The 19,391-nt window shown below is 40.5% G+C and overlaps 1 protein-coding gene across 1 annotated transcript in view; it reads right to left on the bottom strand.

The window, feature by feature from the left end:
• Positions 1–19,391, bottom strand: part of sass6 (SAS-6 centriolar assembly protein) — a 37,904-nt gene that overhangs the window by 6,659 nt on the left and 11,854 nt on the right. The window contains exon 11 of the mRNA XM_079807742.1: positions 16,629–16,808. Coding sequence (XP_079663868.1) covers positions 16,629–16,808 — 180 coding nt within the window. The remainder of the gene's footprint in view (positions 1–16,628; positions 16,809–19,391) is intronic.

The following is a 19,391-nucleotide window of genomic DNA, read 5'->3' as shown; positions in this document are numbered from 1 at the left end:
TATCAGCCGATACACGTAAAAATCACAAATATCGCCGAATGCAGCAGCCTTATATCAGCCGATACACGTAAAAATCACAAATATCGGCGAACCCAGCAGCCTTATATCAGCCGATACACGTAAAAATCACAAATATCGGCGAAAGCAGCAGCCTTATATCAGCCGATACACGTAAAAATCACAAATATCGGCGAACGCAGCAGCTTTATATCAGCCGATACACGTAAAAATCACAAATATCGGCGAACGCAGCAGCTTTATATCAGCCGATACACGTAAAAATCACAAATATCGGCGAACGCAGCAGCTTTATATCAGCCGATACACGTAAAAATCACAAATATCGGCGAACGCAGCAGCTTTATATCAGCCGATACACGTAAAAATCACAAATATCGCCGAACGCAGCAGCCTTATATCAGCCGATACACGTAAAAATCACAAATATCGGCGAACGCAGCAGCTTTATATCAGCCGATACACGTAAAAATCACAAATATCGCCGAACGCAGCAGCCTTATATCAGCCGATACACGTAAAAATCACAAATATCGGCGAAAGCAGCAGCCTTATATCAGCCGATACACGTAAAAATCACAAATATCGCCGAACGCAGCAGCTTTATATCAGCCGATACACGTAAAAATCACAAATATCGCCGAACCCAGCAGCCTTATATCAGCCGATACACGTAAAAATCACAAATATCGCCGAATGCAGCAGCCTTATATCAGCCGATACACGTAAAAATCACAAATATCGCCGAACGCAGCAGCCTTATATCAGCCGATACACGTAAAAATCACAAATATCGGCGAACCCAGCAGCCTTATATCAGCCGATATACGTAAAAATCACAAATATCGCCGAACCCAGCAGCCTTATATCAGCCGATATACGTAAAAATCACAAATATCGCCGAACCCAGCAGCCTTATATCAGCCGATACACGTAAAAATCACAAATATCGCCGAATGCAGCAGCCTTATATCAGCCGATACACGTAAAAATCACAAATATCGCCGAACCCAGCAGCCTTATATCAGCCGATACACGTAAAAATCACAAATATCGGCGAACCCAGCAGCCTTATATCAGCCGATATACGTAAAAATCACAAATATCGCCGAACCCAGCAGCCTTATATCAGCCGATACACGTAAAAATCACAAATATCCCCGAACCCAGCAGCCTTATATCAGCCGATACACGTAAAAATCACAAATATCGCCGAACCCAGCAGCCTTATATCAGCCGATACACGTAAAAATCACAAATATCGCCGAATGCAGCAGCCTTATATCAGCCGATACACGTAAAAATCACAAATATCGGCGAACGCAGCAGCCTTATATCAGCCGATACACGTAAAAATCACAAATATCGCCGAACGCAGCAGCCTTATATCAGCCGATACACGTAAAAATCACAAATATCGCCGAACGCAGCAGCTTTATATCAGCCGATACACGTAAAAATCACAAATATCGCCGAACCCAGCAGCCTTATATCAGCCGATACACGTAAAAATCACAAATATCGCCGAATGCAGCAGCCTTATATCAGCCGATACACGTAAAAATCACAAATATCGCCGAACGCAGCAGCCTTATATCAGCCGATACACGTAAAAATCACAAATATCGCCGAACCCAGCAGCCTTATATCAGCCGATACACGTAAAAATCACAAATATCGCCGAATGCAGCAGCCTTATATCAGCCGATACACGTAAAAATCACAAATATCGGCGAACCCAGCAGCCTTATATCAGCCGATACACGTAAAAATCACAAATATCGGCGAAAGCAGCAGCCTTATATCAGCCGATACACGTAAAAATCACAAATATCGGCGAACGCAGCAGCTTTATATCAGCCGATACACGTAAAAATCACAAATATCGGCGAACGCAGCAGCTTTATATCAGCCGATACACGTAAAAATCACAAATATCGGCGAACGCAGCAGCTTTATATCAGCCGATACACGTAAAAATCACAAATATCGGCGAACGCAGCAGCTTTATATCAGCCGATACACGTAAAAATCACAAATATCGCCGAACGCAGCAGCCTTATATCAGCCGATACACGTAAAAATCACAAATATCGGCGAACGCAGCAGCTTTATATCAGCCGATACACGTAAAAATCACAAATATCGCCGAACGCAGCAGCCTTATATCAGCCGATACACGTAAAAATCACAAATATCGGCGAACGCAGCAGCCTTATATCGGCCGATACACGTAAAAATCACAAATATCGGTGAACGCAGCAGCCTTATATCAGCCGATACACGTAAAAATCACAAATATCGCCGAACGCAGCAGCCTTATATCGGCCGATACACGTAAAAATCACAAATATCGGTGAACGCAGCAGCCTTATATCAGCCGATACACGTAAAAATCACAAATATCGCCGAACGCAGCAGCCTTATATCGGCCGATACACGTAAAAATCACAAATATCGGCGAACGCAGCAGCTTTATATCAGCCGATACTAGGGCTGGTCCGAATACCATTTTTTGAGCTTCGAAGCTTCTGTAGTAATCAACATCGAATATTCGAAGCTTCGGAGGGAAGGAGCTGAACATATCCTTCTCTCTAATAAAGGCTGGAATCAGGAGAAGCGGCGCGCCTCACGCGGGCAGGGCTTCCGCGAACGGGCAATGAATAGTGATACAAAACACACAGATCTGTTACGTCCCAGTTTTGATATATTATAGTAGCTAGTAAAAATAATTCTGTTCAGTTATAGAACAGACTAAGAGCCCCTATTTCTGCCGCTGGGGCCGGGCTTCGGGACAATTTTTACGTCATACCTCAAACGCGGGCTTTTTCCTTCATTTTATATTTTAGACATTCATTAATTAAAAGAAACAATGAGGTGTGCAGCGCTGGTGGAAACAACATGAGACTATGACAACACGACTGTTAAGACGGCTCGCAGTGTTTCGCCGCAAATGAGTAAAGCAAGCCAACACGCAAACTGCCGAACCTCTTAGATGCTCAAAAACACAATCTTCATTAAAATGAATGAGACTCAATGCTCTTACAGTGCTTAGATCACTCGTTCTGATATTGCGGTCTTTGATCTTGAAATGAGCTGATGAATAGCCTATAATGCGGCTCATATCTGTTGCTTTCGTTGACATGAACTCCGTTAAATGTGCATATAGCGCAAGAATTGAAGATCGGATTTATATTAATTTTGCGGAGAGGTGTAAGTTAAGACAACCTGTCTAATTTTGATTTATTTATTTTTGAACACGTTTCCTCAACAAAAAAAACGTATTATAAGCAAGACAAGTTAAGTGTTGATTTAAGAGGATAAATGAATCAAACGTGTTGTTAACTCACTCAGTCCGCTTGGTCGTTACTTAAAAAAAAGAAAACTTTAATTTAACAATCAAAAAAATGCTTTAAACATTTTTCAAAATTAACTTAATAAAGAAATGAAACGAAATATAACTACTTTGACATTAAAAACAAAACTGAACTATTTTAATGGCTGCAACGATGTGTAATAGGGAGGAATGTTTACTCCAAAAAAAAAGGTTCTATATGGCACTAAAATAAAAAAACAAATTAAATAAAAAATTAATTAATTAATTAAAAAACACGTCACGTCACTTCATTTTATTTGTTTCATTTGCGCTGTTGCTAGCAGCATTAGCCTCAGCTTGTCAAAAATGCCTTTTTACTGTGGTGGTGGTGGTGATAGTAGGCTAAATGTTTAATCCAACATTGTTATGCTTGAAGTGTCTTATATCTATGGATTTCATTACAAGTAAGACAAGTCCAGTGTTGATTTGAGAGGCTAAATTGATCAAACATGCGGTTAACTCACTGTCGGCCGCTTGGTCATTACTTTAAAACAACTAAAACTTTAATTTAACAAACAAAAAAATGCTTTAAACATTTTTCTAAATTAACTTAATAAAGAAACAAAACAAAATATAACTACTTTGACATTAAAAACAAAACTGAACTATTTTAATGGCTGCAACGATGTGTAGGCCTAATAGGGAGGATAAAAAAATAAAAGAAAAAAAATCACGGGACTCGGGCCGATAGTTTTGGTAAGCTGTAGGAAACGGCCATGCTCGGGTCTAAGACTAACTACAATTAAACAACTGAACGTGCCACTCGAGCCAAACTAACGGGCGTCTCAGCACATCAGCAGCAGCAGTCAGATAATATTCTACACGAGAGCGAGGAGCTAAATTACAAGATGATCGCGGAATATTTGGTTTTAAAGCGATGTAAAAGCGCCTACTTAAGGGAGTTTGTCATTGTACTGTTTTGTTGCTATGTTTTTCATTATAGAATAATAGCTAATGAACCCACAATTCCAGCAAGCGCCCCTGAATTGGCAAACCGAAAGTAAACGCGGCGCAGGGCTGCATGCGTTCAGCCGCTCAGCGCACAAGCACAGGATTGAGGGAACATGTTTTCACCGTCACATCCCTAACGTATAAAAAGGATAATACATTTTGATTATATTATTCTATTTTCCACAATGTCAAACGAACGCAGTTTAACCCAAAATGCAAGCTCAGACATGGCTTCTGCCATATAAGCTTGTGCAGTTGTGCGCTCTGCTGCAGGGAACACTAAGAAGAAGAAAATATATTTATTAAGTATAACGAGGCTATTAAAATGGCTTGGCTGTAAGATAATTAAAAAAAAGTATTGTATTTTATAGTGATTTTATAGTGTAAACATATGCAAGCACGAATGAGAGCCGTTTTGAGCGGGATGCCAGGTGTTCGCGAAAAAACAACAACAACGAATATTCGAATCACAAATTTGAAAATCGAATACCAACCCATCGAACGAATATTCGAATATTCTGGTCCAGCCCTAGCTGATACACGTAAAAATCACAAATATCGGCGAACACAGCAGCCTTATATCAGCTGATACACGTAAAAATCACAAATATCGCCGAACACAGCAGCCTTATATCAGCTGATACACGTAAAAATCACAAATATCGGCGAACACAGCAGCCTTATATCAGCTGATACACGTAAAAATCACAAATATCGCCGAACACAGCAGCCTTATATCAGCTGATACACGTAAAAATCACAAATATCGGCGAACACAGCAGCCTTATATCAGCTGATACACGTAAAAATCACAAATATCGGCGAACGCAGCAGCCTTATATCAGCTGATACACGTAAAAATCACAAATATCGGCGAACGCAGCAGCCTTATATCAGCTGATACACGTAAAAATCACAAATATCGGCGAACACAGCAGCCTTATATCAGCCAATACACGTAAAAATCACAAATATCGCCGAACACAGCAGCCTTATATCAGCTGATACACGTAAAAATCACAAATATCGCCGAACACAGCAGCCTTATATCAGCTGATACACGTAAAAATCACAAATATCGGCGAACGCAGCAGCCTTATATCAGCTGATACACGTAAAAATCACAAATATCGGCGAACACAGCAGCCTTATATCAGCCAATACACGTAAAAATCACAAATATCGCCGAACACAGCAGCCTTATATCAGCTGATACACGTAAAAATCACAAATATCGGCGAACACAGCAGCCTTATATCAGCTGATACACGTAAAAATCACAAATATCGCCGAACACAGCAGCCTTATATCAGCTGATACACGTAAAAATCACAAATATCGGCGAACACAGCAGCCTTATATCAGCTGATACACGTAAAAATCACAAATATCGCCGAACACAGCAGCCTTATATCAGCTGATACACGTAAAAATCACAAATATCGGCGAACACAGCAGCCTTATATCAGCTGATACACGTAAAAATCACAAATATCGGCGAACGCAGCAGCCTTATATCAGCTGATACACGTAAAAATCACAAATATCGGCGAACGCAGCAGCCTTATATCAGCTGATACACGTAAAAATCACAAATATCGGCGAACACAGCAGCCTTATATCAGCCAATACACGTAAAAATCACAAATATCGCCGAACACAGCAGCCTTATATCAGCTGATACACGTAAAAATCACAAATATCGCCGAACACAGCAGCCTTATATCAGCTGATACACGTAAAAATCACAAATATCGGCGAACGCAGCAGCCTTATATCAGCTGATACACGTAAAAATCACAAATATCGGCGAACACAGCAGCCTTATATCAGCCAATACACGTAAAAATCACAAATATCGCCGAACACAGCAGCCTTATATCAGCTGATACACGTAAAAATCACAAATATCGGCGAACACCGCAGCCTTATATCAGCTGATACACGTAAAAATCACAAATATCGCCGAACACAGCAGCCTTATATCAGCTGATACACGTAAAAATCACAAATATCGCCGAACACAGCAGCCTTATATCAGCTGATACACGTAAAAATCACAAATATCGGCGAACACAGCAGCCTTATATCAGCTGATACACGTAAAAATCACAAATATCGCCGAACACAGCAGCCTTATATCAGCTGATACACGTAAAAATCACAAATATCGGCGAACGCAGCAGCCTTATATCGGCCGATACACGTAAAAATCACAAATATCGGCGAACACAGCAGCCTTATATCAGCTGATACACGTAAAAATCACAAATATCGCCGAACACAGCAGCCTTATATCAGCTGATACACGTAAAAATCACAAATATCGCCGAACACAGCAGCCTTATATCAGCCAATACACATAAAAATCACAAATATCGCCGAACACAGCAGCCTTATATCAGCTGATACACGTAAAAATCACAAATATCGGCGAACACAGCAGCCTTATATCAGCCGATACACGTAAAAATCACAAATATCGGCGAACGCAGCAGCCTTATATCAGCTGATACACGTAAAAATCACAAATATCGCCGAACACAGCAGCCTTATATCAGCCGATACACGTAAAAATCACAAATATCGGCGAACGCAGCAGCCTTATATCAGCCGATACACGTAAAAATCACAAATATCGGCGAACGCAGCAGCCTTATATCAGCCGATACACGTAAAAATCACAAATATCGGCGAACACAGCAGCCTTATATCAGCCGATACACGTAAAAATCACAAATATCGGCGAACGCAGCAGCCTTGTATCAGCCGATACACGTAAAAATCACAAATATCGGCGAACGCAGCAGCCTTATATCGGCCGATACACGTAAAAATCACAAATATCGCCGAACACAGCAGCCTTATATCAGCCGATACACGTAAAAATCACAAATATCGGCGAACGCAGCAGCCTTATATCAGCTGATACACGTAAAAATCACAAATATCGGCGAACACAGCAGCCTTATATCAGCCGATACACGTAAAAATCACAAATATCGGCGAACACAGCAGCCTTATATCAGCCAATACACATAAAAATCACAAATATCGCCGAACACAGCAGCCTTATATCAGCTGATACACGTAAAAATCACAAATATCGGCGAACACAGCAGCCTTATATCAGCTGATACACGTAAAAATCACAAATATCGCCGAACACAGCAGCCTTATATCAGCCGATACACGTAAAAATCACAAATATCGGCGAACGCAGCAGCCTTATATCGGCCGATACACGTAAAAATCACAAATATCGCCGAACACAGCAGCCTTATATCAGCTGATACACGTAAAAATCACAAATATCGGCGAACGCAGCAGCCTTATATCAGCTGATACACGTAAAAATCACAAATATCGGCGAACACAGCAGCCTTATATCAGCTGATACACGTAAAAATCACAAATATCGCCGAACACAGCAGCCTTATATCAGCCAATACACGTAAAAATCACAAATATCGGCGAACGCAGCAGCCTTATATCAGCTGATACACGTAAAAATCACAAATATCGGCGAACACAGCAGCCTTATATCAGCTGATACACGTAAAAATCACAAATATCGCCGAACACAGCAGCCTTATATCAGCCAATACACATAAAAATCACAAATATCGCCGAACACAGCAGCCTTATATCAGCTGATACACGTAAAAATCACAAATATCGCCGAACACAGCAGCCTTATATCAGCCAATACACATAAAAATCACAAATATCGGCGAACACAGCAGCCTTATATCAGCTGATACACGTAAAAATCACAAATATCGGCGAACACAGCAGCCTTATATCAGCTGATACACGTAAAAATCACAAATATCGCCGAACACAGCAGCCTTATATCAGCCAATACACATAAAAATCACAAATATCGGCGAACACAGCAGCCTTATATCAGCTGATACACGTAAAAATCACAAATATCGGCGAACACAGCAGCCTTATATCAGCTGATACACGTAAAAATCACAAATATCGGCGAACACAGCAGCCTTATATCAGCTGATACACGTAAAAATCACAAATATCGGCGAACGCAGCAGCCTTATATCAGCCGATACACGTAAAAATCACAAATATCGGCGAACGCAGCAGCCTTATATCGGCCGATACACGTAAAAATCACAAATATCGCCGAACCCAGCAGCCTTATATCAGCCGATATACGTAAAAATCACAAATATCGCCGAACCCAGCAGCCTTATATCAGCCGATACACGTAAAAATCACAAATATCGCCGAATGCAGCAGCCTTATATCAGCCGATACACGTAAAAATCACAAATATCGCCGAACCCAGCAGCCTTATATCAGCCGATACACGTAAAAATCACAAATATCGGCGAACCCAGCAGCCTTATATCAGCCGATATACGTAAAAATCACAAATATCGCCGAACCCAGCAGCCTTATATCAGCCGATACACGTAAAAATCACAAATATCCCCGAACCCAGCAGCCTTATATCAGCCGATACACGTAAAAATCACAAATATCGCCGAACCCAGCAGCCTTATATCAGCCGATACACGTAAAAATCACAAATATCGCCGAATGCAGCAGCCTTATATCAGCCGATACACGTAAAAATCACAAATATCGGCGAACGCAGCAGCCTTATATCAGCCGATACACGTAAAAATCACAAATATCGCCGAACGCAGCAGCCTTATATCAGCCGATACACGTAAAAATCACAAATATCGCCGAACGCAGCAGCTTTATATCAGCCGATACACGTAAAAATCACAAATATCGCCGAACCCAGCAGCCTTATATCAGCCGATACACGTAAAAATCACAAATATCGCCGAATGCAGCAGCCTTATATCAGCCGATACACGTAAAAATCACAAATATCGCCGAACGCAGCAGCCTTATATCAGCCGATACACGTAAAAATCACAAATATCGCCGAACCCAGCAGCCTTATATCAGCCGATACACGTAAAAATCACAAATATCGCCGAATGCAGCAGCCTTATATCAGCCGATACACGTAAAAATCACAAATATCGGCGAACCCAGCAGCCTTATATCAGCCGATACACGTAAAAATCACAAATATCGGCGAAAGCAGCAGCCTTATATCAGCCGATACACGTAAAAATCACAAATATCGGCGAACGCAGCAGCTTTATATCAGCCGATACACGTAAAAATCACAAATATCGGCGAACGCAGCAGCTTTATATCAGCCGATACACGTAAAAATCACAAATATCGGCGAACGCAGCAGCTTTATATCAGCCGATACACGTAAAAATCACAAATATCGGCGAACGCAGCAGCTTTATATCAGCCGATACACGTAAAAATCACAAATATCGCCGAACGCAGCAGCCTTATATCAGCCGATACACGTAAAAATCACAAATATCGGCGAACGCAGCAGCTTTATATCAGCCGATACACGTAAAAATCACAAATATCGCCGAACGCAGCAGCCTTATATCAGCCGATACACGTAAAAATCACAAATATCGGCGAACGCAGCAGCCTTATATCGGCCGATACACGTAAAAATCACAAATATCGGTGAACGCAGCAGCCTTATATCAGCCGATACACGTAAAAATCACAAATATCGCCGAACGCAGCAGCCTTATATCGGCCGATACACGTAAAAATCACAAATATCGGTGAACGCAGCAGCCTTATATCAGCCGATACACGTAAAAATCACAAATATCGCCGAACGCAGCAGCCTTATATCGGCCGATACACGTAAAAATCACAAATATCGGCGAACGCAGCAGCTTTATATCAGCCGATACTAGGGCTGGTCCGAATACCATTTTTTGAGCTTCGAAGCTTCTGTAGTAATCAACATCGAATATTCGAAGCTTCGGAGGGAAGGAGCTGAACATATCCTTCTCTCTAATAAAGGCTGGAATCAGGAGAAGCGGCGCGCCTCACGCGGGCAGGGCTTCCGCGAACGGGCAATGAATAGTGATACAAAACACACAGATCTGTTACGTCCCAGTTTTGATATATTATAGTAGCTAGTAAAAATAATTCTGTTCAGTTATAGAACAGACTAAGAGCCCCTATTTCTGCCGCTGGGGCCGGGCTTCGGGACAATTTTTACGTCATACCTCAAACGCGGGCTTTTTCCTTCATTTTATATTTTAGACATTCATTAATTAAAAGAAACAATGAGGTGTGCAGCGCTGGTGGAAACAACATGAGACTATGACAACACGACTGTTAAGACGGCTCGCAGTGTTTCGCCGCAAATGAGTAAAGCAAGCCAACACGCAAACTGCCGAACCTCTTAGATGCTCAAAAACACAATCTTCATTAAAATGAATGAGACTCAATGCTCTTACAGTGCTTAGATCACTCGTTCTGATATTGCGGTCTTTGATCTTGAAATGAGCTGATGAATAGCCTATAATGCGGCTCATATCTGTTGCTTTCGTTGACATGAACTCCGTTAAATGTGCATATAGCGCAAGAATTGAAGATCGGATTTATATTAATTTTGCGGAGAGGTGTAAGTTAAGACAACCTGTCTAATTTTGATTTATTTATTTTTGAACACGTTTCCTCAACAAAAAAAACGTATTATAAGCAAGACAAGTTAAGTGTTGATTTAAGAGGATAAATGAATCAAACGTGTTGTTAACTCACTCAGTCCGCTTGGTCGTTACTTAAAAAAAAGAAAACTTTAATTTAACAATCAAAAAAATGCTTTAAACATTTTTCAAAATTAACTTAATAAAGAAATGAAACGAAATATAACTACTTTGACATTAAAAACAAAACTGAACTATTTTAATGGCTGCAACGATGTGTAATAGGGAGGAATGTTTACTCCAAAAAAAAAGGTTCTATATGGCACTAAAATAAAAAAACAAATTAAATAAAAAATTAATTAATTAATTAAAAAACACGTCACGTCACTTCATTTTATTTGTTTCATTTGCGCTGTTGCTAGCAGCATTAGCCTCAGCTTGTCAAAAATGCCTTTTTACTGTGGTGGTGGTGGTGATAGTAGGCTAAATGTTTAATCCAACATTGTTATGCTTGAAGTGTCTTATATCTATGGATTTCATTACAAGTAAGACAAGTCCAGTGTTGATTTGAGAGGCTAAATTGATCAAACATGCGGTTAACTCACTGTCGGCCGCTTGGTCATTACTTTAAAACAACTAAAACTTTAATTTAACAAACAAAAAAATGCTTTAAACATTTTTCTAAATTAACTTAATAAAGAAACAAAACAAAATATAACTACTTTGACATTAAAAACAAAACTGAACTATTTTAATGGCTGCAACGATGTGTAGGCCTAATAGGGAGGATAAAAAAATAAAAGAAAAAAAATCACGGGACTCGGGCCGATAGTTTTGGTAAGCTGTAGGAAACGGCCATGCTCGGGTCTAAGACTAACTACAATTAAACAACTGAACGTGCCACTCGAGCCAAACTAACGGGCGTCTCAGCACATCAGCAGCAGCAGTCAGATAATATTCTACACGAGAGCGAGGAGCTAAATTACAAGATGATCGCGGAATATTTGGTTTTAAAGCGATGTAAAAGCGCCTACTTAAGGGAGTTTGTCATTGTACTGTTTTGTTGCTATGTTTTTCATTATAGAATAATAGCTAATGAACCCACAATTCCAGCAAGCGCCCCTGAATTGGCAAACCGAAAGTAAACGCGGCGCAGGGCTGCATGCGTTCAGCCGCTCAGCGCACAAGCACAGGATTGAGGGAACATGTTTTCACCGTCACATCCCTAACGTATAAAAAGGATAATACATTTTGATTATATTATTCTATTTTCCACAATGTCAAACGAACGCAGTTTAACCCAAAATGCAAGCTCAGACATGGCTTCTGCCATATAAGCTTGTGCAGTTGTGCGCTCTGCTGCAGGGAACACTAAGAAGAAGAAAATATATTTATTAAGTATAACGAGGCTATTAAAATGGCTTGGCTGTAAGATAATTAAAAAAAAGTATTGTATTTTATAGTGATTTTATAGTGTAAACATATGCAAGCACGAATGAGAGCCGTTTTGAGCGGGATGCCAGGTGTTCGCGAAAAAACAACAACAACGAATATTCGAATCACAAATTTGAAAATCGAATACCAACCCATCGAACGAATATTCGAATATTCTGGTCCAGCCCTAGCTGATACACGTAAAAATCACAAATATCGGCGAACACAGCAGCCTTATATCAGCTGATACACGTAAAAATCACAAATATCGCCGAACACAGCAGCCTTATATCAGCTGATACACGTAAAAATCACAAATATCGGCGAACACAGCAGCCTTATATCAGCTGATACACGTAAAAATCACAAATATCGCCGAACACAGCAGCCTTATATCAGCTGATACACGTAAAAATCACAAATATCGGCGAACACAGCAGCCTTATATCAGCTGATACACGTAAAAATCACAAATATCGGCGAACGCAGCAGCCTTATATCAGCTGATACACGTAAAAATCACAAATATCGGCGAACGCAGCAGCCTTATATCAGCTGATACACGTAAAAATCACAAATATCGGCGAACACAGCAGCCTTATATCAGCCAATACACGTAAAAATCACAAATATCGCCGAACACAGCAGCCTTATATCAGCTGATACACGTAAAAATCACAAATATCGCCGAACACAGCAGCCTTATATCAGCTGATACACGTAAAAATCACAAATATCGGCGAACGCAGCAGCCTTATATCAGCTGATACACGTAAAAATCACAAATATCGGCGAACACAGCAGCCTTATATCAGCCAATACACGTAAAAATCACAAATATCGCCGAACACAGCAGCCTTATATCAGCTGATACACGTAAAAATCACAAATATCGGCGAACACAGCAGCCTTATATCAGCTGATACACGTAAAAATCACAAATATCGCCGAACACAGCAGCCTTATATCAGCTGATACACGTAAAAATCACAAATATCGGCGAACACAGCAGCCTTATATCAGCTGATACACGTAAAAATCACAAATATCGCCGAACACAGCAGCCTTATATCAGCTGATACACGTAAAAATCACAAATATCGGCGAACACAGCAGCCTTATATCAGCTGATACACGTAAAAATCACAAATATCGGCGAACGCAGCAGCCTTATATCAGCTGATACACGTAAAAATCACAAATATCGGCGAACGCAGCAGCCTTATATCAGCTGATACACGTAAAAATCACAAATATCGGCGAACACAGCAGCCTTATATCAGCCAATACACGTAAAAATCACAAATATCGCCGAACACAGCAGCCTTATATCAGCTGATACACGTAAAAATCACAAATATCGCCGAACACAGCAGCCTTATATCAGCTGATACACGTAAAAATCACAAATATCGGCGAACGCAGCAGCCTTATATCAGCTGATACACGTAAAAATCACAAATATCGGCGAACACAGCAGCCTTATATCAGCCAATACACGTAAAAATCACAAATATCGCCGAACACAGCAGCCTTATATCAGCTGATACACGTAAAAATCACAAATATCGGCGAACACCGCAGCCTTATATCAGCTGATACACGTAAAAATCACAAATATCGCCGAACACAGCAGCCTTATATCAGCTGATACACGTAAAAATCACAAATATCGCCGAACACAGCAGCCTTATATCAGCTGATACACGTAAAAATCACAAATATCGGCGAACACAGCAGCCTTATATCAGCTGATACACGTAAAAATCACAAATATCGCCGAACACAGCAGCCTTATATCAGCTGATACACGTAAAAATCACAAATATCGGCGAACGCAGCAGCCTTATATCGGCCGATACACGTAAAAATCACAAATATCGGCGAACACAGCAGCCTTATATCAGCTGATACACGTAAAAATCACAAATATCGCCGAACACAGCAGCCTTATATCAGCTGATACACGTAAAAATCACAAATATCGCCGAACACAGCAGCCTTATATCAGCCAATACACATAAAAATCACAAATATCGCCGAACACAGCAGCCTTATATCAGCTGATACACGTAAAAATCACAAATATCGGCGAACACAGCAGCCTTATATCAGCCGATACACGTAAAAATCACAAATATCGGCGAACGCAGCAGCCTTATATCAGCTGATACACGTAAAAATCACAAATATCGCCGAACACAGCAGCCTTATATCAGCCGATACACGTAAAAATCACAAATATCGGCGAACGCAGCAGCCTTATATCAGCCGATACACGTAAAAATCACAAATATCGGCGAACGCAGCAGCCTTATATCAGCCGATACACGTAAAAATCACAAATATCGGCGAACACAGCAGCCTTATATCAGCCGATACACGTAAAAATCACAAATATCGGCGAACGCAGCAGCCTTGTATCAGCCGATACACGTAAAAATCACAAATATCGGCGAACGCAGCAGCCTTATATCGGCCGATACACGTAAAAATCACAAATATCGCCGAACACAGCAGCCTTATATCAGCCGATACACGTAAAAATCACAAATATCGGCGAACGCAGCAGCCTTATATCAGCTGATACACGTAAAAATCACAAATATCGGCGAACACAGCAGCCTTATATCAGCCGATACACGTAAAAATCACAAATATCGGCGAACACAGCAGCCTTATATCAGCCAATACACATAAAAATCACAAATATCGCCGAACACAGCAGCCTTATATCAGCTGATACACGTAAAAATCACAAATATCGGCGAACACAGCAGCCTTATATCAGCTGATACACGTAAAAATCACAAATATCGCCGAACACAGCAGCCTTATATCAGCCGATACACGTAAAAATCACAAATATCGGCGAACGCAGCAGCCTTATATCGGCCGATACACGTAAAAATCACAAATATCGCCGAACACAGCAGCCTTATATCAGCTGATACACGTAAAAATCACAAATATCGGCGAACGCAGCAGCCTTATATCAGCTGATACACGTAAAAATCACAAATATCGGCGAACACAGCAGCCTTATATCAGCTGATACACGTAAAAATCACAAATATCGCCGAACACAGCAGCCTTATATCAGCCAATACACGTAAAAATCACAAATATCGGCGAACGCAGCAGCCTTATATCAGCTGATACACGTAAAAATCACAAATATCGGCGAACACAGCAGCCTTATATCAGCTGATACACGTAAAAATCACAAATATCGCCGAACACAGCAGCCTTATATCAGCCAATACACATAAAAATCACAAATATCGCCGAACACAGCAGCCTTATATCAGCTGATACACGTAAAAATCACAAATATCGCCGAACACAGCAGCCTTATATCAGCCAATACACATAAAAATCACAAATATCGGCGAACACAGCAGCCTTATATCAGCTGATACACGTAAAAATCACAAATATCGGCGAACACAGCAGCCTTATATCAGCTGATACACGTAAAAATCACAAATATCGCCGAACACAGCAGCCTTATATCAGCCAATACACATAAAAATCACAAATATCGGCGAACACAGCAGCCTTATATCAGCTGATACACGTAAAAATCACAAATATCGGCGAACACAGCAGCCTTATATCAGCTGATACACGTAAAAATCACAAATATCGGCGAACACAGCAGCCTTATATCAGCTGATACACGTAAAAATCACAAATATCGGCGAACGCAGCAGCCTTATATCAGCCGATACACGTAAAAATCACAAATATCGGCGAACGCAGCAGCCTTATATCGGCCGATACACGTAAAAATCACAAATATCGCCGAACACAGCAGCTTTATATCAGCCGATACACGTAAAAATCACAAATATCGGCGAACCCAGCAGCCTTATATCAGCCGATACACGTAAAAATCACAAATATCGCCGAACGCAGCAGCCTTATATCAGCCGATACACGTAAAAATCACAAATATCGCCGAACGCAGCAGCCTTATATCAGCCGATACACGTAAAAATCACAAATATCGCCGAACCCAGCAGCCTTATATCAGCCGATACACGTAAAAATCACAAATATCGGCGAACCCAGCAGCCTTATATCAGCCAATACATGTAAAAATCACAAATATCGCCGAACCCAGCAGCCTTATATCAGCCGATACACGTAAAAATCACAAATATCGCCGAACCCAGCAGCCTTATATCAGCCGATACACGTAAAAATCACAAATATCGGCGAACCCAGCAGCCTTATATCAGCCAATACACGTAAAAATCAGAAATATCGGCCGATATATCGGTTTAACACTAGCTCTGATGAAGCACCTCTTCCTCTTTCAGCCGGAGCCGCTGCTGGGCTTCCTGCAGCTCCCTCTGCTCCCGCTGCAGTTTCTCCGCCGTTTCCTGCAGGATCTTCTCCTGAGACACAGTCACGGTGTTCTTCACCCGGATCTTCCCCACCAGAGCCTTCAGATCCCCCTGGAGCTTCTGGATGATGCCGTTCGCCTGCAGGGCAATTCATGATCGAGCCGACACCATTAGACTCTATACAGGCTTTGATGAAGGTACATCTAAGACCAAGCAAAGACAATCTAATAAAAGTAATAAATTGAAGGGAACATCAACATGTTCTCTAAATGAGAAGCACAAGGATTAGCAACAGAGTTTGAAAATACAACTTCCAAAAGATATTCATTACTTTTACCATTTTGACAACTCAATGAGAGATTTTGTGCATTTGACTTCATTTGTATCTCAAGTAATTGTCTCCTGATTTAAAATTGGCTTGTTATTTGTATTGGACAAAAATACTGAGGAAGATATACCATTTTTTTTGCAATGCATGCGACATTTCATGCCATGAGTTTATGAAGAAGACTCTCAGCTTTGATTTAAACAGTTGAGTTTGAGCGTTTTCTCATCCATTCAGCCGATCTCCGGGTCTGCACTGTTAGCATAGCTTAGCATAGATCATTGAATCGGATTAGACCGTTAGCATCTCGCTCAAAAATGACCAAAGAGTGTTGATATTTCTCCTATTTAAAACGTGACTCTTCTGTCGTTCCATCGTGTGCTAAGACTGACGGAAAATGAGAAGTTGTGATGTTCTAGGCCGATATGGCAGGAACTATTCTCTCATTCCTGCGTAATAATCAAGAGCTGTGAGCCGCCCCATGAGTGCAGCGGCGCAATGATATTACACATCTAGGCTAACTTCAGTCAACATAACCAACGGGACGACAGAGAGAGCGCTGGGACTATTTTCAGCCGCTGCGGAATATCATATCAAGAGAGATGCTAACGGTCTAATCAGATTCAATGATCTATGCTAAGCTATGCTAACAGTGCAGAATGGATTAGAAAACGCTCAAACTCAACTGTTTAACTCTAGGGGAGTCGGAGAATGAGCAAAAATAGTGGCGTGTTCCTTTAAAGCTGCACTATGTAAGATTTTTTCAGTAAAATATCCAAATATATAGTTTGTTGAGTAGGGGGTGGCGCGCCCCCGGCTCGATTTTTTTGTGATTTTAATATGCAAATGACTTTTCTGAGCGTGAAAGAGAATGACACATTTAATATTTTAAAAATAATTGTATTTACAACACGGAAACGCCTGGAACTCAAGGAAGTGTTGTGACGCATGACACAAATAATAAAAGACTGACAGTAGCGGTGTAACGCTACACAAAACTGACGGTTCGGTACAGCAGTTTTACAAAATTGCTTTTTATTTATTTTTAGATTTAACAGTGGTTTACTGAAGAAGAAAAAAAGTGCCTGTCCTTGAATTAATTCAATTATATCTGAAAGTGTATTGAAGATTTTGCTCTAAACTATATAGGGAGCCCTTACTTGCACATTAATATTAAAGATTAACAACAGAGCTCAAACTATTAGCCGAAATTCAGCTGATATTTATTTTTAGGTCTAATAATCAACACTCAAATAACACACAGTACGCAAACATTTAAACTTCACATAAGGCAGTTTTTGCATTAACTTCTAAATTTAATTATAAAATAGTTTTTGTCTCCAATTGGTTGTTGAAATATAATCATTTATACAGTGTGTGTCATTTTCATGACGGGTTTATTTAAACATGCATGAAATAATCAAGACATCACTAACAGGTTAAGTAGAATATAATGAATATAACGGCTAATATAATGAATATAACGGCTAATATAATGAATATAACGGCTAATATAATGAATATAACGGCTAATATAGAGCATATATTGAGTGAAAGAGTTGATTTCTCTAGTGAATATGATTCTGTGGACACTGAATGACTGCCTGAGGTAAATGTGATGCCACATGACATTGTTTAGTTTACAGCAGTTATATTGACGTCTTTTCGCTGCTGAAACACTGATTGAGCGATTACAGCACATATATCATGACAGTAAGTTGTAATGTATCCTCAGCATACCTTCAGATGTTCATTCATGTTTATTCTTTAGGAAGAGATGATCGATCGCCTTCACAGATGATCGCGGCCGCTTGAACTGTGATCAGTCGCGCCACATAGAGCGCCAAAACGGCATTTATCGTTTGGATTTCGTTATAACATGGGCTGAATACTTAATATGCTCGTGTGGGAACTCGGATTGAAGTGTGTTCCGTGCTTAAAACAAGCCGACTGTGAACTGTTAAAGGGTTAGTTCACCCAAAACTGTAGATTGTGTCATTAATGACTGAGCCTCATGTGGTTGGACACCCGTCAGACCTCCGTTCATCTTCAGACACAAATGAAGATATTTTAGTGTAAAGCTGATGCTCTGAAAGGCCTCCATTGGCTCAACTTTACACTCTCAAGACCCTTAAAAGACACTAAAGACTAAAGTTACAAAGTCCATCTCACTACAGCGGCTCTACAATAACTTTATGAAGACGAGAATAGTTTCTGTGCGCAAAAAAACCCTAAATAACGACTTATATAGTGATGACGATTTCAAAACACGGCCTCATGAAGCTTCGAAGCGTTATGAATCAGTGAGTCGATTCAGCGGTTCAGAGCGTTATGAATCAGTGAGTCGAATCAGCGGTTCAGAGCGTTATGAATCAGTGAGTCGAATCAGCGGTTCA

Source organism: Gobio gobio, assembly GCF_949357685.1.
Source record: "Gobio gobio genome assembly, chromosome: 24".
Lineage (NCBI taxonomy): Eukaryota > Metazoa > Chordata > Actinopteri > Cypriniformes > Gobionidae > Gobio > Gobio gobio.
The sequence above is the reverse complement of the archived record's forward strand: the minus strand, read 5'-3'. Positions and strand labels throughout refer to the sequence as shown.